Source organism: Patella vulgata, chromosome 7, assembly GCF_932274485.2.
Source record: "Patella vulgata chromosome 7, xgPatVulg1.2, whole genome shotgun sequence".
In the NCBI taxonomy this organism is placed as follows: domain Eukaryota; kingdom Metazoa; phylum Mollusca; class Gastropoda; family Patellidae; genus Patella; species Patella vulgata.
Window position 1 is genome coordinate 28,633,994 of NC_065885.2, and position 26,324 is coordinate 28,660,317.

General features: G+C 33.4%; 1 protein-coding gene across 1 annotated transcript in view; it reads right to left on the reverse strand.

The window, feature by feature from the left end:
- Positions 1 to 25,918, reverse strand: part of LOC126828321 (contactin) — a 40,855-nt gene extending 14,937 nt beyond the window's left edge. Inside the window, exons 1-20 of the mRNA XM_050558007.2 lie at positions 25,834 to 25,918; positions 23,292 to 23,365; positions 20,916 to 21,010; positions 20,079 to 20,164; positions 18,750 to 18,907; positions 17,969 to 18,076; positions 16,327 to 16,656; positions 15,639 to 15,734; positions 15,101 to 15,340; positions 12,900 to 13,005; positions 11,926 to 12,113; positions 10,662 to 10,931; positions 9,223 to 9,516; positions 7,924 to 8,087; positions 6,450 to 6,576; positions 5,999 to 6,166; positions 5,280 to 5,423; positions 4,132 to 4,226; positions 1,767 to 1,862; positions 1,399 to 1,549 (exon numbers count right to left, since the gene is read on the reverse strand). Coding sequence (XP_050413964.1) covers positions 1,399 to 1,549; positions 1,767 to 1,862; positions 4,132 to 4,226; positions 5,280 to 5,423; positions 5,999 to 6,166; positions 6,450 to 6,576; positions 7,924 to 8,087; positions 9,223 to 9,516; positions 10,662 to 10,931; positions 11,926 to 12,113; positions 12,900 to 13,005; positions 15,101 to 15,340; positions 15,639 to 15,734; positions 16,327 to 16,656; positions 17,969 to 18,076; positions 18,750 to 18,907; positions 20,079 to 20,164; positions 20,916 to 21,010; positions 23,292 to 23,355 — 2,980 coding nt within the window. The 5' untranslated portion in view covers positions 23,356 to 23,365; positions 25,834 to 25,918. The remainder of the gene's footprint in view (positions 1 to 1,398; positions 1,550 to 1,766; positions 1,863 to 4,131; positions 4,227 to 5,279; positions 5,424 to 5,998; positions 6,167 to 6,449; positions 6,577 to 7,923; positions 8,088 to 9,222; positions 9,517 to 10,661; positions 10,932 to 11,925; positions 12,114 to 12,899; positions 13,006 to 15,100; positions 15,341 to 15,638; positions 15,735 to 16,326; positions 16,657 to 17,968; positions 18,077 to 18,749; positions 18,908 to 20,078; positions 20,165 to 20,915; positions 21,011 to 23,291; positions 23,366 to 25,833) is intronic.
- Positions 25,919 to 26,324: the final 406 nt, after the last annotated feature.

Here is a 26,324-nt window from a genome sequence, read left to right on the forward strand (position 1 = left end):
TTCCATGTCAACTGGACCAATGGTGGGAACATAACCCCCTCCCAAAAATATGTGATAGAATATGATCTTAAACCAACAAATCAAAAAAATTAACTCTCTAGGTCAAAAACTCGCTGAGATATGGCCAATTAAAATTAGGGTGCCGAAACAGGCTATAAATTCAGTAATTTTTTTTCAGGTTTTCGGGTGCTTGAAACTCGCATTTCTAAAATGTGGAACAAATGAACCATTTACTTTTTTTTTAGGATTTCCGCAGCCTCTGGCAGTCACTATTGTATTTATAACCTTCAAAATTTGTGTAGTTAATGTACGTTGGTCTGTTATCAATTTACAAAAGATTTTGAGTCGATGGGATATGATATATACTTTTCAAAATATTCAGCCTCAAAATTGATTGCAAACTGAAAGTGTACAAATTTTATCCATTTTCTCCTTCAATTTAGGCCATGTTGCACAGGAGGTAAAATTTTGAAACAGGTTGAAAATGAAACTTCATTTACCCCACTATAACATACATGAAACTCCATCTTGTGTATTTGATGGCACTTGAAATATGTGCGCTGATGGAGTTTAAATGAATATTATCAAAATGGTTGAATTTTCACATTGATTTTAGAATTACTTCTATGCATAGATTAAAAATATGTAACCTTTTTGGATGTACATCATACTGTTCTAATTTTTTTTTGCCCCCAAAATGAGAAATAAAGGGTTATTCCGCTTCATGAATTAGAATATTGAGTTCTGACGATCAGATGGAAATTATTTCTGAAAGATTTAGACCCCTCATATTTGTCGTTATAGAGCAACTCTTGATATAGAATAAGAATATAGACTCTTTTGGGCTCCAAGAAGTATCATTTCAATATAATTTTGCTTTCAAAAACTGGAGAAAACCTGTTTTGTCGGCTTTGAAAGTTGAAGTATGGTAATGTAGTTTCGCTATAACAACCTAAAAGTTAAATATTAATGTTATTCAGAATCATTAACAACAGATTTTTTACAGCTTTAATAGTTAATAGATGTGTAGAGAATTTCACGTTTGATTGCTATTTTAGCCTAATAGAACATACCCTGGATTATTCAGAATCGTTAACCAATAGATTTTTTTACAGCTTTAATAGTTAATAGATGTGTAGAGAATTTCACATTCGATGGCTATTTTAGCCTAATAGAACATACCATGGATTATTCTTGTGCTGCCTGTCTAGCCGATAATAGCTTGGAGACTTAAAATTGTCAGTTAAGAGATAAGATTTGCTGTGGTGAGTTAACCTTTTAAAATAGCAAATTTTAATTGCATGGGGCACCCTAACATATACTTGTGAACTTGATAATAATAGTGTATATTACAATTAATTCAGAAATGTTTGTTTCTGTTCTTTATCTTATACTTACAGGCTTCTGCAGATTTTATAGTAACAATGTCTGATAGATTGCCTGCACCTATTTCATTGAAGGCTCTCACACGCACTTCATAATCTAAGTAAAAATTCTCATCCCCAACAGTATAAAAGAATTCTCCTTTTTCAGCTCCAGATATTTGTCGCTGGAATATAAAAACTTGATGTTAATATAACCACCCATTACTATATAGTTATCATCAAAACTGATATATACAAAAATATTTTCACAAATTAAGGTATTTTCATCAAAATAATTGTATTTGTCATTCTTTGGTAGTACTGGATCATTAATGTGAAGCAATGTGTTTGTTTTTGGTAGTATTTGAAATTGGATAATAAAATGTGAGCGTATAAAATTACCTCTTCCCATTTTGATTCTGATGATTGGGTTGGTTTTTTTCTCCAGTACACAGTATAACCTAAGTTCTCTCCATTTAAATCTTCCTTATTCATTGGCTGGAAATATAATCAATTATGACAATTCCAAACAATCAAATATACCAATAATTTGTTTATATGAAATGGAAACTATTTCACTTGAAATCTTCTGGGGTTTTTATAGACAATGAAACATACACCCACTGCTCAAATGAATTAGTCAACAAAAAGTTGCTATATTCTAAATCTTTAGCTAAATAAAAAGTATTCGATATTGTATAATCTCAAAAGCACATTGACAAGATTCTATGGCACAATCAAGAGCAATAACTCGAGAACTAAATATCCAAAATTATTGCAACTAAATTCTTTGTTTCACGAGTTTGAACTATGATCCAATAGACTTCTGCAGCTCTTAACAACATACATAAATTTAACTGAAAAATGTTGGATAATAAATGTAGCCTGTAGGGTGTTCACAAGAAATTGTAGACGGCCGATGGGCAGGGTTGATGGCAATATATAAACACATTTCAATTTGGATGTACAAATAGTATAGTTCACATTGATCAAGTTAACATATACTTATGCAGTCTCACTAAAATTATGCAGACATTGAATCTATTTTATTTTTGCTTGTTAACTCAGGCCTTAAAATTAAAACTAGCGAACACGAATTATCGCGCCAGCAAATTATTCAATTTTATTAACACTGATCTTTGGGCTCAAAATAGTAGGCGACATCGTCCCCAAAACCATGGATGAAATCTCCCAATAAAGCTCAGGTCGATTTTCGATGTCAACATCACATAGCTGTTCCTTTATTCAGGTGCAAAGACATGGGATTATCAATTTAACAAGCAAATGTGAAATTTAGATCGATTGTAAAGAATACCTAGGCGTGCATTTTAACATTTTTATTTGAGAATTTTGACAAAACTATTTAAAAACACTGACAGTTATGTTTTTAAAAAAATAATTAAAAAGAATATTTAACCAAAAACATTTCCAAAATACAGTGAAGAAATTTAATGCTTGTCTCCATTAGAACCTCTATCTAACTCCAAAAATCATAGCCAATTGTAATAAGCGATTTACCAGTATGGCAGTGGATACAATGTAGTTTTGTTATCTATCAAAGAGAGGCTTGTTACTGTTCATTATTTAATGTTACTTGATAGTAAATAAATAATACGCACAAAAGCTCACTTTACGTGGCATAATTTGTGATTAAAAAGCATTATAGGAAGCCCAGTATTGTTGTGTCAACGTTCAGTGGACTACCTAAAATGTACCACTAGATGGTATACCCTCAACATGGGGTTTAACGTCCACTCGACACAAACTAGGTCATTTCGGGACTAACATATGGTTTAATTTTCAATAATTTGCTTGCGCATAGGGGTCTTTAGCAGTGGGAGGACAACGGAGGACTCAGAGAAAACCCATGAGGTTGGACAGGTGACCCTACTCCTTGTCACGTACAACCGAGGATTCGAAACCACCCCAGTCGACTCAATGACAGACTTTATGATACAGCGCGCGCTAACCATTCAGCCATCCAACGCCCCCCCCCCCCCTGTTGAAATGTAATTGGACATACACATGCATGATATCTAAAGAAATGGTATTCTGTTTAATGCTTTTTTATCTATGAACATTTAGCCTATAAACAGTGTTTATTTATAATTTATATATCTTTGAATTTATAAAAAGCACTGTCTCGGATAGAAATTTGGCAGTGTTAAATAGCTCCCGCAAAATTTATGGCAAACACATTTTATCACTCCAGCGTGATTTTCAGATCACAAGGCCTGTTTACTCCACTACATCACTGTCTAAATCGATCTCATTCAGCAACCCATGGGAATGTGATTGCTCAACCCCTGATCAATAAAATTTGAAAAGACTTTGATAAGCCATAGGTAATAATCAGCTGATGACATTGTTTACTTGAAATATGTTAATCAAGTGACTAATGGAATATATCTTCTGGACTATTTTCTTTGCAATACATTCAACATAATTAGGCCCAATTTTCTTATCTACAGTAAATATACCAGTGGCATATTTAAATAGTTGGGTTAAAGTTCAACTACATTCTATATGCCCCATGTTCTGCACCATGATTCGCAAATCTCCGACCAAGGAAAAAATTCAAAATAACTTTTTTCATATATCTTGGGCAAAAAACAAAACACAAAGAAATGTTTTGGTCAGTTTTGTTGACTGTACAGTTAAATTTTCTTTTAAAAATATGTCAATTAAAGTTTAGTTTTATAAAGTTAAGACATTTATATGCTCAGAACATAGGGCACGAATGGTTGTATTTAATTGCAATACATACAGTCCAGGATATTCGTAGATCTCCGACTTTACCCCCACCACCTCCAACATTATCTGGTGCTTTCTTAGGAATATCACTTGGAATTTGAATAACAGCTAAAAACACAAGACATTTTTATTACAAATGAAAATATCAAATGATCTAAAACATCACCAATACTTTACTTTAGGACATTATAAACTGTACAAATAAACTCTGTTTCTCAGAATCGTTATATAAGAAAATAAAAACTAAAATCAACTTTGTTTTGTGTTTTTTGGAGTTCATAAAAATATAAATGAAATAGGGTTTAACATCCTCCTGTTCTGCACCAACTGGGCTAATGAGGACAGGCGTATGCCATGCAGTGGGCTATGAGCAAAATTTTGTCCCGACAGATGCACTACAGCCTACTCTTATTTCGATTTTCCATCTGTCCAGGGTTCTTTTATGTGACTGCATACGTGTACATAGGACCTCTGTTTCCGTCCCATACACAGGGCCTAATATAAGGTTAAATTCTCGTAGCACAGATTCTGTGTCCGGGCAGGTGACCACCCCGAAAATTTTGAAAATTCAGAGCTGAAAAATGGCATCTGTGGACTATTCTGGCACAGTTTATATGGGAGTTTATTTAGCTATGTGCAGATTTTTTTCACATGAAAACTCAGCACTATGAAGATAACACACCACTTTTGTTACGATAATATTTAAATTATAATTCAAATTCTATCATCACATCAGCATGATGCGGCTGGCGCTCGATCGACTCAGTCGGATGAATCGAGGGAGTGCCAGTTGACACTCATTAGGGGTCAGGAGGCATCGCTACCTTACACTTTTTCAGAGCACTACACCATTTTTTTCAGAGCACGGTTTTCTTATTTTTGAAGTACAGAGTTTTCATTTCGATGCAAGTTCGTGCTCCAAGGCACGTTATTTTAGGCCCTGTCCATACAAACGACAAGACGCTGTCCTTATCAGATGCTCCATCCTGCACCACTGACAAGGGAAGCTAGGATTGAAACTCTGGGTCTCTTGGTTAGTGAGCCAGTGCCATACTCCCTTAGCCACCGTGACTCCCTTCATGAATATATAGAATTTCCCACATTGTTCTAGAATATTCTGGCAAATGAAACTGCTTTTATCAGAAGACAAGATTCACTTACCTGATGGTTGACTTGGAGCCCCTAATCCATATCTATTCATAGCTCGTACACGGAATAGATAACCAGCTCCTGGCTTCAGATTATTCAATGTCGCAACTTTTTTGGAGGTGTATCTAGCAGAAATAGCATCGCCCACATATAATCCTGAAAAGGAGAAAGTACGGAGACTGCATGATTAACAAGCGTATTAAGTAATAGACTCTACATGACTATCAAATAATTATTCATCTTGTTTACTACAGACAATTTTTGTTAGAAATTAACTTTATACTTTTTTTTCATCAAAAATCTTTATTTGTTTAGTACAGTAAGTAAAATTAAATAGGTGCATGAGTTAAATTGTGATTATCCTGTCTGACAGTTTCAAGACACACTGAACAGTGTTAATGCCAATAGGAAAACGTGATCTTTCAGATGTATTTTGTAAAATATATCCCACTGGCACTAAACTGTTTTAACAATAACCATCAGGAGTGGACTAGGCATTCTGAATAAATAAAATTTATCTTTGCATCCACACAGAAAAATATAATGGCCTAAATCCAAGGAGAAAATGATTCAAGAGTGGGTGAGAGCAACATATTCTTCACACGCAAAATGGGCCCAAGCAAACCAGTCAGTCTGAGGGCCAAGCCCTTATACCCTGTCCGCCACTGATAACCATTGACATCAAATTTAAACATTCAAGAATGATGTATACAACAATAAAATGTACATACTATCCAATAAGACTCTCCACTTTGTATCAAAGTTTGTGCTGAATTCTATAACATAGTACAAGATTTCTGCTCCATTAGTAGAACCGTCTGTCCATAATAACCTGACTGTACGTGGTTGAGCTAGATTTGAAACATCTCTAAACAAACCAGCTGGTTCTCCTGGTGGACCTATGAAACCATAAAAAAAACAATACAAATTTTATGCATTTCTTTGCTTCAAATTCTCACAAAAATACAAAATATTTGCACTTTCAATGTATAGACAAAATGCTTAATAACTAAAAACTAAAAGCAGTGAGGAATGGGCACCGGATAATTATGTGTGTTCTGGTGTTTTTTGCAGTGTCTTTGTTTTGTGGTTTAGTTCTCCAAACTGTCCACAATAGTGTGACCTTGATGTAACAAAACTGATTAACCAAGCATAACAAGCTTGAAAAATGAAAATACATACCTAAAACCGTGAGAATAGCAGAGGCAGATTGTTGATCAAGGCCTGTTGAAACTTGACATGTATAGGATCCAGCATGTGTAAACTGAGCACCTAATATATAAAGATAACCTTGTGTTACGCCACTACCCTGAAATATAATATCAGATAATATTAATAGATATCCTTGATTACTATCTACATTGTACACTTCACTTGGAGAGTATCAGTAAATATATGCAGGAGCTTGTAACAAAACAAAAGAGGTAGGATAGATGTCATTAGCTCTAATGTTTGCATATGGAAATAAATGATTATTCAGTCGCCTGCTAGCATTTTAAGAGAAAATCAGTTCAGGGCACAAATTAAAATTCAATATAGGTCAATTCCATTTAAATCAATACCGATGTTGTTATCGTGCCGTGAAAATCTGTGATTCTAATATGCAATATTTAGGACACAATGAACATTTTATTATCAGTAGGCCTACATGAGTCATGTATTCTATGGTTTTGAGGGACATTTGTAATGAACAAATAAAAACATATCTAACGTTAACAAAGGAACAAATAACAATATAAAACTGCGTGTAGAATGTACTATGCAGACATAGATGACTGTCGTTCAATTAGAACTGTTCACATATTTCACTGAACATAATTGATCAAAAATTACAAAAATTCTATAAAAATTGTATATAAATCACTTTATATACATTCATATTACATTAACATGTGCTTTCAAACCTATTTTCATCTATTTTAAACATACATTATGCAAGAGCTAAATCTGCCAATTGCAGGCCTTTCTTTAGGCCTGAAATGTTATCTAAATTATTAATTAGACATTAATTAACTTATCCAGACCATAATCAATCTCGATGGCATCGTAGTCTGCGATATTTCCTGGATTAGAACCCGGTCTGCTCCTTCTGATTAAATCAAAAAATGGATAATCGAGACTATGTTTTTTTTATCATACAGACTTTAGTAAAGATGATCAAGGCTAGGCCCAAAAATCAATCATTAAATACTTGGTTCAGGGTGGATCAATTTGACTAAAATTTTCAGCAAATTCCCTTTACATTATCTAGTTTTTGACTATTATAGTGAGAACTATCAGCTCTTTATCTAATCTCCCATAATGTATCTTTAAGTCTGCAAAGAATAGAGTCATACACCTTTTAACTCATCACTGAATTTCTAGGACATGGCTTTGCTTTTTGCTACACCAAGCTGTTTGCTTGAATAGCAATATTGTAACATGGGCTTAAATCCTGTCACACTTCTGTCAATCCCAATAACTGAGATAGTCAGAGTCGTATTGTGACACATATGTAACTGATCAAAACAAATATGATCCTAAATTCATGGCAGGTTACAATATGTTCTTCTTTCATTGGTGCATGCGATTTAGTCAGAAATCCCCCTTTTGGAAACGACTGTTACTTTAAGAAAGATACTTTACAGTCTAGACGTATATAATATGTGATAATTACCATTCTGTAGTGGGGACTATCTTCAAAATCAATTGGATATTTATTAAACAACCAATTGTAAACCATGTCCATTTTTGGATTATATGAGCCTTCACATATCATAGTAGCAGTTGAGTTAATAATAACTCTTTCAGGACTGGGATTTCTAGTTATTCTTGTTTCCTCTGAAATATTAGATAAGTAGATTTTAACAGATATATCAATAAACACAGAATGTATTACTGTAAACCAAGAAATTAATGTGTCATGAATTAAATGCAACCTGAAAGGGGTTCAACATAAATGATAACTGGATATAATGTGACCAGATGCATCCGTGGGACTACTTTTAAAGATGCCTTCCTGCCTACAAACTGTGCAACTTAGTGATGTATTTGGAATAAAAAATATTTAATCTAATTTATTATCTATGAAAAGTTTTCTTCAAATCCCTCTCAAAACATTTTAATCTTAAGAAAACTACCCCACGCTGCAACAACCTATTTTGGAGCCTCCTTATTTGTTACGTGACTAGTAAGATCACGTGTCTCTACTTTCCATAAATACCAAACATGCCATACTTTTATTGGAAATAATTTCGTTCGAATGTATCTTAAATAGAGATTATACACTAGTTTAAATATGATAGGATTGCTGTTAAGTTATTAACCATATTGATTAGATCAGCTATTTATCTTTGTTCTGATTAGCGATAGAATTAAAGAGACAGATAGTCAATGGTATTTAATGCATGTATTTCTTATTTTCAAAGAGACTTTTTGCTGAGAAAAGTGTCCTTAAAGGTAACCAGAAACTCTCCATAAATTTTCTAAATAATGCCAAGAATTATGTCAGCATTTCCTCTCCATATGTATAATATGATCCCACATGTCAATGTTACCTGCCACAGGTAGATTTCCTCCATATTCTGTGAGTAGTCGTAACTTTCCGCCAATAAACAAACCGTGACGTAATGTTAGTCCTTCTGCTCATATTCTAGTCTATATTTCTATGAGATAGACTAACATAACATCACGGCTTGTTTATTGGCGGTAGTTACAACTACTCATGGAAAACGGCGAAATCACTAAGGTGAAATTTATCTGTGGCAGTTAACATTGACATTCAGGATCGTTTTTAAACTTATGAAGGGATATGTTGACATAATGACTTGCATTATTAAAAAGAATTATGAAACTTTTCTGATGATCTTTAGTGGCATTGTTAGTGAAACAATAGGCACAGTTGTATTTCACAGTAAAGTACTGACTTTCAATGTTTGAAACATAATTTTTTTTAACAATATAGAAAGGTATTTACCAACAACTGTAAGTTGACCAGAACTTGAAGCTTTTCCTAAAGCATTCTCCACTTCACATGTATATGTGCCCTGATCAGCTTGTCGTACACCCTCAATATATAGATTTCCATTCATCAGCATACGCATATTACCAGATATTGTTCCTGGAGTCAGGCCCAGATCACGGCCATTTTTCAACCATTTATAGACAGGAGTAGGTGCAGCTTCCGGATTACAAACATAAGTAACATTACCCCCATTTGTAGCAGCCACACGTTGTTCCAATGGATATTTCTTGAATGATGGCTTGAACTCTGAAACGATTAATAAAAAAAAATATTTTTGATTTCTTTGATACAAGTCCTTTACTATTGAAATCCAAAAGATGATTTTCATTATCAGTAATATTTTTATGGAATCACAATTCCACTTAATTTATTTCCATTAATAATATTATTGTCCAAATAAAAACGAGAGAATCTATATATTTGCCCGGGATCCAGCAACGTCATCAATAAATAGTTTAAGGCTAATACGTCTGCACCAGTCTATAAATATGTAGTTTAAATTCTCATTGAACATGTCCAATTCATCGTCTCTTAATGTATTAAACCACATAGAAGTTTCAAAGTATCCTTATTACATACAATCAATGGATCGAGAAAATGCAACACAAATAAATTCTCACAAACACAAAAAAATGAATTTAACACAAGGAGAATTTTGAAAATCAGTATTTCATTGTGCAGACATGGGGTATAAAATGGGGCTTTTAAAAATAATATGCAAAGGTTAACACAAAAACACAGACCAAGCCTTTATGTCAATCAAGTAGGCCTGAGAACCATAGCCGTCACGAGAGGGTTTGGATGGTACCACACCACCATCTTGAGGCTGGTCGTTCATTAACAGTAGACAAGTTCCATTTGAGATCGGTCATTGCCTGGAGGGCAATGTGTAACAATGCCCTGAAAAACACGGCACATTATTCAGCAACACCTGCATGATCACATGCAGCCAGCTTCCTGTACTGCTGTAACATGGGTTCATCAACGTGGACAATTTGTCGCTTTGCCAGACTGCCTGCCCGATGGCCTTACATTGAACCAACTGTTACTGACTTATGATTTTTATCCCTCGTGGCCATATTTCACTGTAAAGTTATGGGCTTTCTTAGATTTTCTTGTGTTAGTAAAATGCTACAATCACATTTCAGCTACAATATGTCTTAACAGCACTTCCATTAAATCACTGGTGCATTTATCATTATGTCTCAGTAATAAATTGTATTCTATGAACACTCAAAAGATTTTGACTGGCAACCTTTCCCAAATTTCCCTGACAAAAGTTTAAAATTTTTATCTGAAACCATGGAATTATTTTATCACCACATCATAGTTTTTGCGTGGAAATGGTTCTTGCTAGAAAGTACAATGACCTTAGATAACAGGGGTCATACCTAAAACTCGTAGTTGTGCAGTACTGAAAACAGTTCCATAAACATTAGTTGCTGCACACTGGTAAATTCCAGCATGTTCTTTCTGCAGGTTCTCTATTCTGAGTGTATTTCTGTTAGCAGTTATAACACCAGTCTGATTTGTAACCGGAACCCCATTTTTATACCAGCGATAGGTAGGCATAGGACTAGCCCCAGCATCACAATGCCAAGTTAATCTGTCATTCATGTCAACATGCTGATGCTTTAGTGGAAACGTGAAATACGGCTTTGCTGAAAAACAAAAATAACTAAATAACATCTGACTTCTTTGTGCACATGTATTTAACTAAATGATAATAATGCATGATTTTGAAAAAGGAAAGAATAAAAAGGTGGGGAACGATAATCAATGAAATTTCAATTTGACCTGATAGAGATGGGGGGTTTAACGGCCACTCAACACACTCTTGCTCATTTCAATAATTCACCTGTTTGTAGTGGGGGGGTGGGGGGTGGGGGGGTGGATGGCCGAATGGTGAGCATGTGCGCGCTGTATCATAAAGCCTGTCATTGAGTCAACTGGCGTGGTTTCGAATCCCCGGTTGTACTTGACAAGGAGTAGGGTCGCCTGTTTACCTCATGGGTTTTCTCCGGTTTCCTCCCACTGCTAAAGACCCCTATGCGCAATGCGAATTATGGAAATAAAATTAAACCATATGTTAGTCCCAAAATGACCTAGTTTGTGTCGAGTGGACGTTAAACCCCATTTCTCTCTCTCTCTCTAGCAGTGGGGGAAAACAGAAGCACCTGGAGAAAACCCACAAGGATAGTCAGACAACCTTACTCCTTTCTCAACAGGTGGGATAAAAACCATACCACATGACTCAATGACAGACCTATGATCTAAAGCACACATTACACAACTTCAATACAAGCCATCCACCGCTCCATTTTCACAAACATATTAATGCAGCTTAACCATTTAGTTTTTTATAGAATATATGCAAACCTCCAAACACAAAACAGTATGGAAATCATACATTCTGTTTATACATCCCTGCATAATGTTATTAGTTTATGCTGATCACATACCATTACTCTTCCACATGGGACAAATTCAGTATATTTCATAATTCTTTAGAAACACTTAATGCTAATTAGTGTTAAATCCAGAGCAAATCTAAATTTTGGAGAAAGTAAACAAACTGACAGTTAATTTTCCAAGCCTATCAGGCTGAAATGCTATCTCCCATACAGTCCAAGTCCTTGTTTAATATATACTTACACTCTATACGTAGTGTGTAATCTTCTGTGTCTGATAATTGTGTTTTTGAACTGTAGACACGACACCTATAAATACCTTGATCTTCTAACTGCACATTTGGAATCAACAACTTACGATTATGATCACCAAAAGTCACCCCTTTTGGCATGTCAATACCTATTCTTTCCCATGTATAGAACAAGGGACCCCTGAAATGTGATAAAATATATACCCCATTCTAATTAAATTTCTTTAAAACTGTAATCTTTATACTGACTACCATGTAAATTAAATTATATACCCCATTCTAATTAAATTTCTTTAAAACCGTAAGCTTTATACTGACTATCATGTAAATTAAATTATTTCGAATGATAATTTAAGTAAGCTTAAGGCCCGTTCTCACGGTGCGACTTGTAGTAACTACTTGTAGTATCTACATGTAGTATCTACATGTAGATTACAAAATCGTATATAAATGCGTTGATACGACTTGGAATCTCGCGATAATCTCGTCTTGTCTTAGCATAATGGTGTCATCAAGAGACGCTGGCTATTATTGCCCTACATTTGATAAATAAGAACAAAAAGAAAAAGAGAAAACTCAAATCCGTTTGCGTCCATGTTTACCAACAACAAAGGGACAGAACTTGTGTTTGTACTAATACTCGACATCTCTGATTGGTCAATTTCATACGATCTGTTGACTGAAATAGGGAAGTTTCTATTTCACTCAACTCGCTTTCAGCTGGTTGGGAGCTTGTAAAAGTTGGTACGACTAGGGTGTTCTCACACTGCATCTCGGGTCGATACTACGAGTAGTTACTACAAGTCTCACCGTAAAAATGGGTCTTTATTAAGTCATATTTATCACCATGGAAATAAGCATCCATAAATTTATTGAAATAGCTTTAAGGATTATGCCCAGAATTTGTAAATTTTCATGAGCAAAATCAAAAATGCTGGAGATTATCATTTTTAATACTTTTACTTACGTTCCAAAGGCAAAACACTCTAATGAAATAGACTGTCCTCTTTTAGGATTTCCAGGAAAAACTGATATGAAATCATCTTGAATCTGGGGTTGGAAATTTCCAGCAGCTATAAAAAAAAATTAAATATTTTATTCATGGTGAAAAGAAAATGTAAGAGTTTACATTTGGAAAATATTTTAATCTGTCAATCCAAATGGGGATATAACAATCAAGTTTCCAAAGAAATACAACGTCAACCACCTGGTTCTAAGATACTGATGCATCACATTAAAGGGTCCACATACTATGTTATATTTCGAAACATAAAACATCTTGACTGATTAAAACACTTTCATATGCTTCTTTCGTGAAGGAAGGTAACTTTTTCTGCCTATATAGTTTTTAAAGACAATTTTTGTGCATTCTTTCTTGAATAAATATCCTGGAAATTACATGTAGTAATGACTCAAATCATACACCACTGTCCAAGGAAATGGGAGATAGAAGGAACATCATTGAGATTGGAACTACAAAAACTAAGTTTACCATTAGACATTATAATATATGAAATCAAAAAGTTAAGCATGAATAAACAGATGAGATAAAAGTACAACCATTAAATATTTTTTGTTAAAAAGTCATTTAACCACATGATTTAAAAAAAAATAAAACAAAAAAATAAAACTTCAGATTTTTTTCAATGGTTTGTCTGAGAACCAGAATATTATTGGAGGTATGGCTCAAGTTTTACTGTATGGGTAAAGAAAAATATATTTTCGATGGCCACCACTCCATTGTATAAGGCAGACCAGTTTGTGAAGGAGGCCATGATCTATTCCATACAGGGCTGTCGGTAATTTTTCACAGATGATTAGCAGCACTGCTAATCAAAAAGTCCAATTTTGCCAAAGTTGATTAGCAAATTTAAAAATTGATTAGCACTTTTTCAGTTTCAAATCAACATAAAACACCTAAATAACAAGATTATTTTAATTTTAATTGATAGCAAATGATTAGATTTCATTCTCAAGATTTTTTTAGAATTTTAGCACTTCTACAGCTAGCTGTGAACATTTCTGAATGAATGTAGACTTTTGTTAGGCCTTATGTCTGAAGCCAATTCTTGGCAGTAGCTTCTTATTTCTTCGTTAGAAAACAATTTCGTCTGCTTTTTATCGTGTGTTATTATTTTTGTTCAATCGGAAGCACGCGGTATTTTACGAATAATCTCGATTAACTAGACGCACGCGATATAAACAATAATAGTTTACGGGAATTCTTACTTTGATTTCTCACTTTACAATACGTTTACACGTATTTATTTTTTATATTTTATTTACAATACGTGGGGGATACACTGAATTTATTTTTTTTCAAATTGAATACTGATATAATTACTCGAAATTGACATGTCTCGCAACGTGAGTGGTACTACTTGATTCCCTATTTCCGGTTTAATAGTCTCGATTCATAGAGTTATGTCCCTGTATTATATAGTATCATGAATTGAGTCTGGGTAGTTTGAGAAGAAAATGTCACACGGAGAATTCCGTTTTGTTTATAAAATTTATTTGATATTTTATACACGTTGAAAGTGTTGAGAAATGTGGATAAATCTTTGTGTCAATATCCAAAATGACAGGCATATTAATGATTCGCAGTTACTGCGAATCAAAAACGTTAGATTTTAATTTTTGATTAGCAACGGACAAAATATGTATCGCAAATTGCGCTGCGATACTGGTTGTCGGCAGCCCTGATTCCATAGATGTCTCCATAGGCGTAGGAGCAGGGGCCCCCAGATTCGGTGAACCATCTATTATTCAGAGAATGGAAAACATTAAGTTGTTTTTTGCTTAACATATTGTAAATTTATATTGTTGTGTAATTCTGTAATTAATTAAAAATAAACAACTATCACAGCTTTGAGGAAAACTCGTTTTAGTTAATGATTGATTCACTAAGAAAATTTTCTGGCAAATAGCCTCAGCCCCCTACGCCTATAGATGTCTCCCATAATTTAGTGCACACTTCGGCTTAAGCTCAACTTAAAAGACCATTTCATTGCCTTATCTCTTATATTAAAGAGAACAGGGATTATTTAAACATCCTTTCAGATCCTGCTGTTGTGAAGACTAATGAAACAAAATTGGAACTATGAAAAATAAAACAAAATAGAATACACTGAAAAAGACACCACAGTAATTAATTCATGATTTTACCTTGAGATTTCACCACAAGATTGAAGCCCAAACTTGCACGACTGGGGGCTTGATAAGCACCAATATAGTTTCCAAGGACACCTGTAGTTGCCAGGGTTACCATGCAATGGTATCTACCAGCATCTTCTGTTGTTACCTCAGAAAAGTACATCTTTCCATTATCCGAAATGAAAATATGCTTTTGTAATGAAGGTCGAACAAAATTCGGAACATAATCCTTGTACCACTGGTATACAATAGCTGTAAAAAATCAAAAATTGACATACAATAGTCAAATATTTAAATGTGTAACTTTTCATTTCTCTTTAAACAAGCGGTTGTCTCTATTGCGCTCACAAGGTTTTCGGAAAAGGTGGATAATTTCAGAACGGAATGTCACAGATCGCTGAATATCGATATGGTTCGTACTCTCATGACCCCAATGTTACACACCAAATTTAAAATAAATCTGTCAAAATGACAGACCTTCTGATCTAAGGCACACACATTCACTATTCAGTCGCCCACCCACCTTAATACATAAAGGTATACAGCTTACCAGGTTTAAAGGTTATAGAAGGGCATTGCATTTGTGTTCCATCATGCTGGTAGCTTGTTATTTGATCGGTTTCTACATTAGAAAACTCTCCCAAAGCTAAAAACAGTCAAAATAAAATAAGATTTAATATAATGACAATAACAACATGTAAACACTGACTTGAGATACAGCAATTTTATGTTTATTATACAAGTATATAAAATTCGAGGAAATCCATCACTTGCTATGCTGAAAAAATAGATTTTATGATTCAAGACAGAAGGATATTATATAAATAATTCATGCGACTTTTATATCATTTCACTGACTGCAATGCTGTTTTAGCCATATAAACTATTAAGATGCATTAAAGGCAAGATTTAGAAAAAGGATAAATTTCAGTCAAACTCTTTTATTATAAGTGAAGTCTTAACAACATGATCTCGATTGTCATGTACCATTGCTACAATAAAAAACAACGCCTTGACTATCCATTTTATCGTTTCATTTAAAATTGTGAGAAGTTTCTAATCCATTAAATATCTAAGTCATCCTATGACCTAAATAGTTGATGATTATGGGCTTGTCATGTGAATAAATGACTAAATAATAAATATAACATTTTGAAGTTTGAAAGAATACCTGCAACAGACAGATTTAGCTCTTACATAATGCATCTTTAAATAGCGAAATGTATCTGACTACTTACTTCCAAAAGATAATTTTACTCGTTGACTGAGAGCCATTCCTTGTGAATTTTCAGCTAAACATTGGTAATCACTTTCATCAACAGATGATGGATTTGCTATCGATAAACGACCATTTGTAAGTGTGTAACGCTTGTCAGCTTCATAGGACACCAATATTTTTCCAGTTGAGTTTATTTTGTGCCAAGTATACTTTGGAAGCGGCATTCCAGTTGCTACACAATCTAAATACATAGATGTTGTTTTCCCCAAAATAACTGTATCGGCAGGTTCAATAAGAAAGTCTGGACCTCTAGGAACTAAATTTGGATCAATAATATCCAAACCATAATCTATTGGAAAAGAAAATAAATCAGAGTCATAATCACTTTCAGTCATAACTTGAAGTAATATATTTAAATTTAGAATCACCTACATGTATATATTGAAATAGAATAATCTATCTAATATGAGAAGGATATTTTGAACAAGCCTTCTATAACTCCTTGAAGGCTTCTTAAAGATTTGTATGACTGGGAAATTGAAAGTCAAAACTGTAGCAGATATATGTCCTTACAGTTACATAATCAGAAAACCCAACATGTAACTCAGTTTAATAAATAAAATAATAATATTACTAAATTATCAAAATTTAAACATGGGGAGTCCTGTCCCTGTTTGGATAAATTCTACCTTACTTCTTTCAATAAAGCACCATATTTTAATAAATTGGTATAATTTTAAATATGAAATGAAATGAAATGGGGTTTAACGCCCTACTGTTTTGCTCCTAAACTGGGCTAATGAACCTTCCCCGTTTGAATAAAGGGTAAAAAATTTAAGCAAGGGACAGCTCTACCTTACCTGTATGAATCAAGTGCAATAATTTCAACAATTTACTATAATTTTAAACACAAGAGAAAATCGGACAAGATACATGTATTTACCAGCCTATTTCAATCATGTGTAATAATTTCACCAAAGTGAAATAATTTCAATAAAGTGAAATAATTCCAATAATAATTTCAATAAAGTGAAATAATTTCAATAATAATATCAATAATAATTTCAATAAAGTGAAATAATTCCAATAATAATTTCAAAAAAGTGAAATAATTCCAATAATAATTTCAATAAAGTGAAATAATTCCAATAAAAAATTTAATAAAGTGAGATAATTTCGATAGAGTGAAATAATTTCAATAAAGTGAAATAATTTCAATAAAGTGAAATAATTTCAATAAAGTGAAATAATTTCAAAAAATCTGGTAGGACTGTATTTAATAACATAAAATATAATTCTGTTATACAATTAAGTGAAATAATTTCAATTAAGTGAAATAATTTCAATTAAGTGAAATAATTTCAATTAAGTGAAATAATTTCAATTAAGTGAAATAATTTCAATTAAATGAAATAATTTCAATAAGGTGAGATAATTTCAATAAATTGAAATAATTTCAATAAAGTGAAATAATTTCAATAAAGTGAAATAATTTCAATAAAGTGAAATAATTTCAATAAAGTGAAATAATTTCAATAAAGTGAAATAATTTCAATAAAGTGAAATAATTTCAAAAAAAGAGGTAAGACTCTATGTAATAACATAAAATATAATTCTGTTATACAATAAATTGTGAGGAAAGGTTTAATCAACACACTTACCAAAATCTCTGTTATCTTCAATAATACGATAAGCTTCTACTTGACTGATTTCACAAATAAATGATAAAACAGAAGTTGGAGGTTCTGTACTCCAGGCATATTCGGTACCTAATATGAGACAAATTTACATAGAAATCATATTATAACTAATACTATTTAAACCCCAACATGCCAGAACAGAGATAAAGACAATGCATAATCAAACATTAACATTTGGTTGAAAAATTATTCAAGTCGAAATAAAATGGGGTTTAATGTCCTACTGTTCTGCACAGACAGGGCTAATGTACATGGACATAATACAGTGTGCTATGAGAGAAATTTTGCCCAGACAGTAGCACAACAGCCTACTCTATTTCTAATTCCAACTTTCAAGTGTTCTTTTACATGCACGTATCTGTGTACATGCAACCTCAATTTGTTGTCCCATCCGAATGACTAGACACTGTTCTGATCTTTTCAAATTGAGCCATGGTCTTTCAAAGTAGAATTCTATTCTATTTCACACACCATCTTAATGTATCTTCGACAAATAGTGATAAAGTAATAATAATTCTATCTGAATATATACTTTATAATACATTGTACCTTCAATATCTGAATATATACTTTATAATACCTGTAATATCTGAATATATACTTTATATAAACTATTCAAAGGTTTTTCTTTTTTACTAAATTGACATGAAACTTATTTGTCTTCTATCTTCTAGCTAAACAGTCACAGCAATCTTTAAAAAAAAAAAAACTAAACAAAAAATTCTTATTTGTATAGGCCTACCTGAAAATTTATAAACCAGTTTATTTCCATCTCGATTATTACTTGGATCTGTACCATTTAACCAGAAGCTGAGTCCCTGAGAAAAAGTTCCATCTCCATTCCACTGGATACCACCAGAAACAGTTGAACTCAAACCACCACTCGTAAACCATGAATCTCTGTAACAAAAAAATTATATATTTACTTTTATATACATGTATTGTTTAAACATACATTATGCAAGAGCTAAATCTGCCTATTGCAGGTCTTTCTTTAGGCCTGAAATGTTTTCTAAAGTATTAATTAGACATTAATTAACTGATCCAGGCCTTAATCAACTCTCAATGGCATCAGATTTCTCTGATATTAAATAGATTAGAATGGTTCAGCGATACTTTGATTTAATCAAATATGGAAGACCAAGACTTAGCTTTGATCAACTAGTACGGTGGTTGAAATTATTGCACACGTCTGTCAAACCTTCAAAGGCTAATATCTTAGCTTGAAATAGAGTAATTTGAATGAAATTTTCAAATTATTAATTTTACATCATCTACTTTCGAACTATTATAGCAAGAATGGCTATTTCTTTATCTAAATCTTACATAATGTATCTTTAATATTGTCGTTTTCAATTATTTATGAAGATTAAAATATAAATGAAATACATAGGAAAATGCATTTCTATAGAAGGATAATCAATCGTTTATCATATGATTTCATATTTGGGGGGTTGGATGGCCTAATGGTGAGAGTGTGCGCGCTTATCATAAGGTCAGTCATTGAGTCAACTGGCATGGTTTCGATTTCCTGATTGTACGTGACAAGGAGTTGGGTTGCCTGTCCAACCTCGTGGGTTTTCTCCGGGTCCTCAAGTTGCCTCACACTACTAAAGAACGCTACGCGCAAGCGAATTATTGAAATAAAATTGAACCATATATTAGTCCCGAAATGACTTAGTTTGTGTTGACTGGACGTTAAACCATATTTTTCTCTCTCTCTCATTTCATATTTTCTTAATCTGTTTTTTAATACGCAGTCAATGCTATGTATAAGTTTGACAGTTTTTTTCCATATCATCCGAACAACTATATATTTTTACTTCCAGGTTCTCTGTACTGCATCACTAACACGGAAATGAAATGGTGTTTAACGTTCAATTTTTATGCACCGACTGGGATAATGAAGAAGGTTACTGACAAGAGGAAATCAGACTAGAAAATCCTGTGGAGCTTTTTTCATTAACAGGTAGTGAGACAATGTGGCTCCTGGTATGACCTGGATAGAAATATACAATCTGAGTTACATGTACATAATATTCACAAAAATATCTGTATAAAGTATTTTTACCTTCTTTGATCATTTAGTTCTAACCAGTTAATAATAAACCGATGTTCTTCAGCTGAACCTATACTAACTAAAGCAGCTCCATCTTCCTATTGGATCAAATCAAATAAATGTATTTAAGAAAATTAATTGAAAATGGGTGTACAATGAGTACAGTGAGTGTAAATGAAATGAAAAGGGGTTTAACGTCCTACTTTTCTGCACCTACTGGCCTTTTAAAGACTGGAATGCACTATACAGTGTTCTACATGTATGAGGTAAATTTCTACTTCCAAGGTTTCTTTTACACAGGACCTTGTTTTTTTTTCATCCCATCCAAATGACTGTATGCACTGTTTCTTGTTGGGGTCTCCAACTCCATCCCACACCACTGACAAGGGGGAATCCATGTAGGAACTTTCTTTGCCAACACCGGGCGCAAACCCTGAAACTCCTGGATAGCGAGCCAGTGTCTTACTAACTAAGCCTCTAAGTGAGGATGAACAAAGCCAATGACAATATCCAACCACATTAACATGTGGGAAATTCTGTGAATACATCTAAAATAAAATTCTGTCCAAAGGAAAGAAATTTCCACGAAACCAATCCATGGCCATGAGCTGCAAAGGGAATGATTGCAAACTCATATTCTAATACCATATACAGCAGCGAGCTTTGGCTTCTCTTAGATTGTATCTGTGATATTATCTGAAAGCAGACCACAATCTGTCCACAAATAGTTTTTAACACTGGAAGTTTACATGTTTGAACTCTAAACTATATTAACTGTGCATACAATATGGTATATGAGAGTGGAGGAGAAGTTCTAAAGTCTTGTCTAAAAAATACAATTAAATTTACCATGCAAGCTGTGTTTGCTTGTTGATAACTACTTCTTGGGTAGCCTACAAATTTGTAACAGAATCCATTATATACATCCCATTCACTTGGACAGTCTGAAATAAATAAAACACTCAAATAAAAATATAAAAATGGAATATTACATAACGAATTAATAGTTTTTAATAAACATATATCATAAATAACATCAGAATTAAACACAGACACGGCATACAGCAATTACCAGTACACATGTGGCTTTTAAAATTTATTGATGGGTTAAAGTCTTGATCAATACTACTGTCTGGTATAGTTTACTTGTTCTATTTTTCTCTTATCACTACTTTTTCTTGACCGAATCTGTCAACAAAACAGTTCTAGAACTTTTCTCTATTTTGCAATCTACAGTAGGCTAATCGCCAGGGCTCACACTGACTTGACTTTCATTTTTTTCAGCCAAAATTTAATGGATGATCATTTTTATATAAAAAAATGTTCATATTTTTTTTTCCGCCAACTGTAAATTTTATCTGCCAAAAATGTGTAATAAAAAAGACAACATCTAACGATTTTATGTCTCAGCTAGGCTTATTAATATTCTAAAACAATTACCGATATATACAATACATATACAACAACCTTGGATTTAATAAGATCCTTTTTTTGGTGACTTTAGTCTATTTGAACACCGTACTGCACTATATATTTTCAGTATTTACATGTCAGATCTCATTCAAGGATTGACAATTTTCTATAAATTTATGTGTTGCGTGTACCATAGGCCTTTAGTTAATTTCAGGTACCGTAAAGGTATCAGAATCTGAATCCCTGATAGAATGATATAAATTTTGATTTTATTTGTAAGAGATGCTTACAATTATACCCATCGTTCACCTTTAGAGCATTTTGGCGATATGATGCATATGGCGAAATAATTTCTCGCTCAAGAATCGTCGCTATTCAACCCTTTCTTACGTTTTCGACCAGTGGTGATGATATAATTTGAAATAATGATATCCGATCGGCATGCTTGTATATGCTGTTTATGAAGCCACAGTTCAACTATCAAAATATTTAATTCTCTTCAAAATGATCTGTCGGCCATTTTGATTACATGTATTACCATTTTTTAAAGACAAAACGAAACATCAAATAATCACCGCTTGGATTAATCAGTAGGAGTAAATAAATGAAATGAAATGGAGTTTAACGTCCTACTGTTCTGCTCCTAACCTGGGCTAATGAAGACGGGCATATGCCATACAGTGTGCTATGAGGGAAATTTTGCCCGGACAGCGGCACTACGGCCTACTCTTATATCGAATGCCAACTGCCAAGGGATCTTTTACGTGCACACCAATGTGTACACGGGACCTCGGTTTCTCGTCCCATCCGAACGACTAGACAGCTTTCCTTGTCAGCCCCTCCGTCCTGCATCACCGACAAGGGAGAACCAAACCGGAAAATCTGGATGAACTTTCTCGACCAATGCAGGGATCGAACACCCGACCTCAGTAGGAGTAAATAATGACTTGAGATAGGCTTTATATACATCATGGCAATTATCAATTAACTAATCATTAATCCAAGGCAACTGATTAGTATTAGTCATTGACGCAATCCGGATTATCAGCCAGTTGATTTATTTATAGTATTCAGCCACGTGATTGACACTCGATCAATTAATGGTTAATCCAGGATAAATATGATTAGAATTTTTAAAAAATTTTCCACAATTTCTCAAAAAGAATCGGCAGTAACGCAAAACATTATCGCCAAAATCAAATTTTAATTGCCACTTTCATATTTTTATCGCAAATTGCGACTTTGGCGACCGACAGCGTGAGCCCTGCTAATCGCCACATACAAGTAGTGTTTTTATTGTCAGATATTATAGTACGCCCACGGCCATCTTTGTTTTTAGTCATTTAGGGACTAACATATGGTTCAATTTTATTTCAATAATTCTCTTGCGCGTAGGTGTCTTTAGCAGTGGGAGGAAACTGGAGGACCCCGAAAAAAAAACACGAGGTTGGACAGGCGATCCTACTTCTTGTCACGTACAAAGGGGGAATCGAAACCATCCCAGTTGACTCAATCAAAGATCTTATGATACAACAGGCACACACTAACCATTCGGCTCCCAAAATTAAATGGATTGGCATATTTTTAATTCAATGAATCCAAGCCATGAGATTATCTATCATTGATATTTTGATTTCTTAATTTACTGTTAAATAATCAATCTGATTACATATCGGCATAGAATAATCTGTGAGAAATTTGATATTTTTCGAAAAATGCAAATCATGCAACATTAACTTAAAGATATTCCTTGAATAACAGCAGTCAAATAAAAAATTAAAAAATAAAGGAATCATAATAAATTTTACTTACCATACAGTTTACCACTAATATTTGCTATTAATAAAGCAAAACACAGATAAATTGTTTTCCACATTCTTTCATCACTGAAACAAGGAATACAGAACAAGTATAAAGTAGTACTATTAATTGAAAGTTTATAACAATGGCATAAAAAGTAACAGTAAATAAGAAAGAAAACATGCTTGGCTAATTTCATGGACAAAATCAGTTATCAACTTCTTTTAACTAGGGTTGCATTTTACAAATTAAGAATGTATCAATTCTAACACTATATTTAGTAATTGAAATATTTTCTTGCCAGTATCTTTAAGAAATTTATTTTCAATCTGCCTCTCAACTTGATATTAAAATTTAACTTTTGAAAATTTTAACTAAAATTACGACTATTGGCCCAGCAGTTAAATTAAGTTTGGTGCTAACAGTTCTTATTGTTTCAACTACACCTAATAATCATAAAGGCTTATCTGGAGTAAACAAACATCTAGTTATCTCAACAACAATAAATCAATGATATTTATACAAAATTCTTTAAACATACATGTACATATGTATTTATTCTATTAAAATTTCAAAGTTACAGATCTTTTAATTCTAAAAAAAATGTTTTCTATACAAAAGTACAATTATGACACTTCCCCACATGCAGTTCCTTTACATGTACATTTCATGACTGGTAACTCAAACTGTTATTATGTACATAAATATATGTTCAACTTAGTTTTGTCAGTCTCATTAGATACATGTAGGAATGGAATTTTACTTCGTATTAACGCAATGCTTCAGCTACTTTGCGACTAATATAGGTTTATTTGTTCTACATGTATGGTCGCATGGGAAGAAAATTTTACGGCACTTCCTACTCTATCAAATTTCAAAAGCAAGGGGTTTCTCTATGTATGGACATCGATTTTCCATCCGATCCAAACAACATGGTAACCCTACCGATACTACCCATGACAAGTGGGAATCAGATTAGCACATATTACTGATGCAATGGCTCGAGAAATCTTTCTCTAGTCATAGCTGTACAAAGAGCGAAAACTTGAGGCTTTGACAGAAAGTGTCTATTTTTATCGTCCAATCAAATCACTCATTGTTGGAAGTTGTAGTTCTATCAAGTTTTTTGATCTGGGGACTTCCTTAAAACTTTGGAGAGTTCATTAAATGTATTAAAAGATGGTGAAAATATTTTTAGTCAAAAGATGATATTTTTGCCATAAATATTATGTTGACTAAGGATAATTTACATGTGGCGATTACCCAGTGTTTACGCTTGTAGCTATTTTGGATAGCCTCATTTGTCGCACATTTAGTTTTTCTGCAATATTCTGGTTAATTGAGCATAGTAAATTTCGTGCAATTTTCATTATACACTTTTATGTTAACATATTCAGATCTTTGGTTAATCCTGATTGATTTTGTTACGCTGAAATGTATTGGTTGTTGACCCCACTGTTAATCAGTCATAACTTAGAACAGAAATTAGCCGTGAGTCCAGCAGTGTTTAGTGGGATTAGGTCTAACCAAAAGAAACACTGCAAGCAAGGAGTATGGGATTAGCAATTGTATTACTTATTCTCTTTAGATGACTTCATCCTTTTTTAGTATATTTTCATAGGCGTTCATTTTCTTATATACAGTCAAAACTGTCTCGATCGAAACACATGTACAGCATGGTCAAAGCAATCTCAGGTAAAGTCTCAAGGCCTGTGATGATTTTCTCATTGTTAATTTTGAACACATTTTGATTTTTTCATTGTTAATTTCAAAATGAAATGAAATGGGGTTTAACGTTCTACTGTTTTGCTTGTTAATTTTGAACACATTTAGTTGGCTTATTTTTCCATTCCCATTTTTGGGCTGAAGTTGGAAAAGAGCTTACAGTGGATTTGTTGAAATGGATTGTAGAGCTAGCCTGGACGAGTTTGCTGCTAGTGGGTGTGTGGTTCAGTGACTTAAAGTCAACCAGATAATGAAAAATAAATGCAGACATGCAAATGTTTAGTTTTCTGTAACATGGGTAGGTGGGAGAGAGAGAGAGAGAGAGAGAGAGAGAGAGAGAGATGGTGTTTAACTGGCCTTGGGACAAGACTGCCTTGTCTGTAAAATTGTTATTTTGTAATATGCCTGATGGAAACAGCAGTATTTTATACATCAATAAATTTACATCTACAGTACCCTGTTCACAAAGTTTAAATAATGTATTAATTTAGAATATGCTCAGAACTACAAAACCAACGTATCAACAATAATTGTTAAAAGAAAATCAAGAAATCAATTCTACATATGCCACGGGTCTAAAGGTGATGAACATTTCTCACACATTACTCATAACTGGTTGTAATTTTTTACTACAGAGAAAGACAATCTGAAGACCTTATGATTGTCATTTATCAAATGTTTTGAAGTGTGACTGTCAGTTACACTGTTTTAAATACACTCTTGACATTAACAGCCTATAAAATTGCATTTTAAATGACACTGATTTATTTTCTATGAGGAATTCGTCATAGATAAAATCTGATTATATAATATTACAGTAATATCATACCTGTGTTTTGACCGAGTTTAAGTTTGTTAACAAAATGGCGGTACAGTTATTTGCAGTTAATAATCTAAAAATAGTAACACCTGAGTGTCTCACCTGTAATAGTGTCGCCATCTACCGTTAAAAATTTATCGTCTGCCATGAATCACGCTCAATTTGTGCACGACCGAGGAAGAGCAATAACCAGTCGAGCTTAAAGATAATAATTCTGTATTTTGTTAGTAATAAGTAGAGTTTTAAATAATTTTAACCCATATAGGCGCTTCTATTTGGGGGCTTTTATTAGGTAGGTCGGTGTGGGTGGTAGAGGGTCATACTTTAAAGAGGCATTGTCACTACATAACTATCACCAAGTATGTATAAATCCAAAATATGATTCCATGAAAAAAATGCTGATTTCGAGTGGAGTCAACTTATTTGACTCGCTCAGCTCCGCTGTCTTTTTTCTTCTTACAGATCGTCGCGGGCAATAATATATTTTCTTCATTTCACTC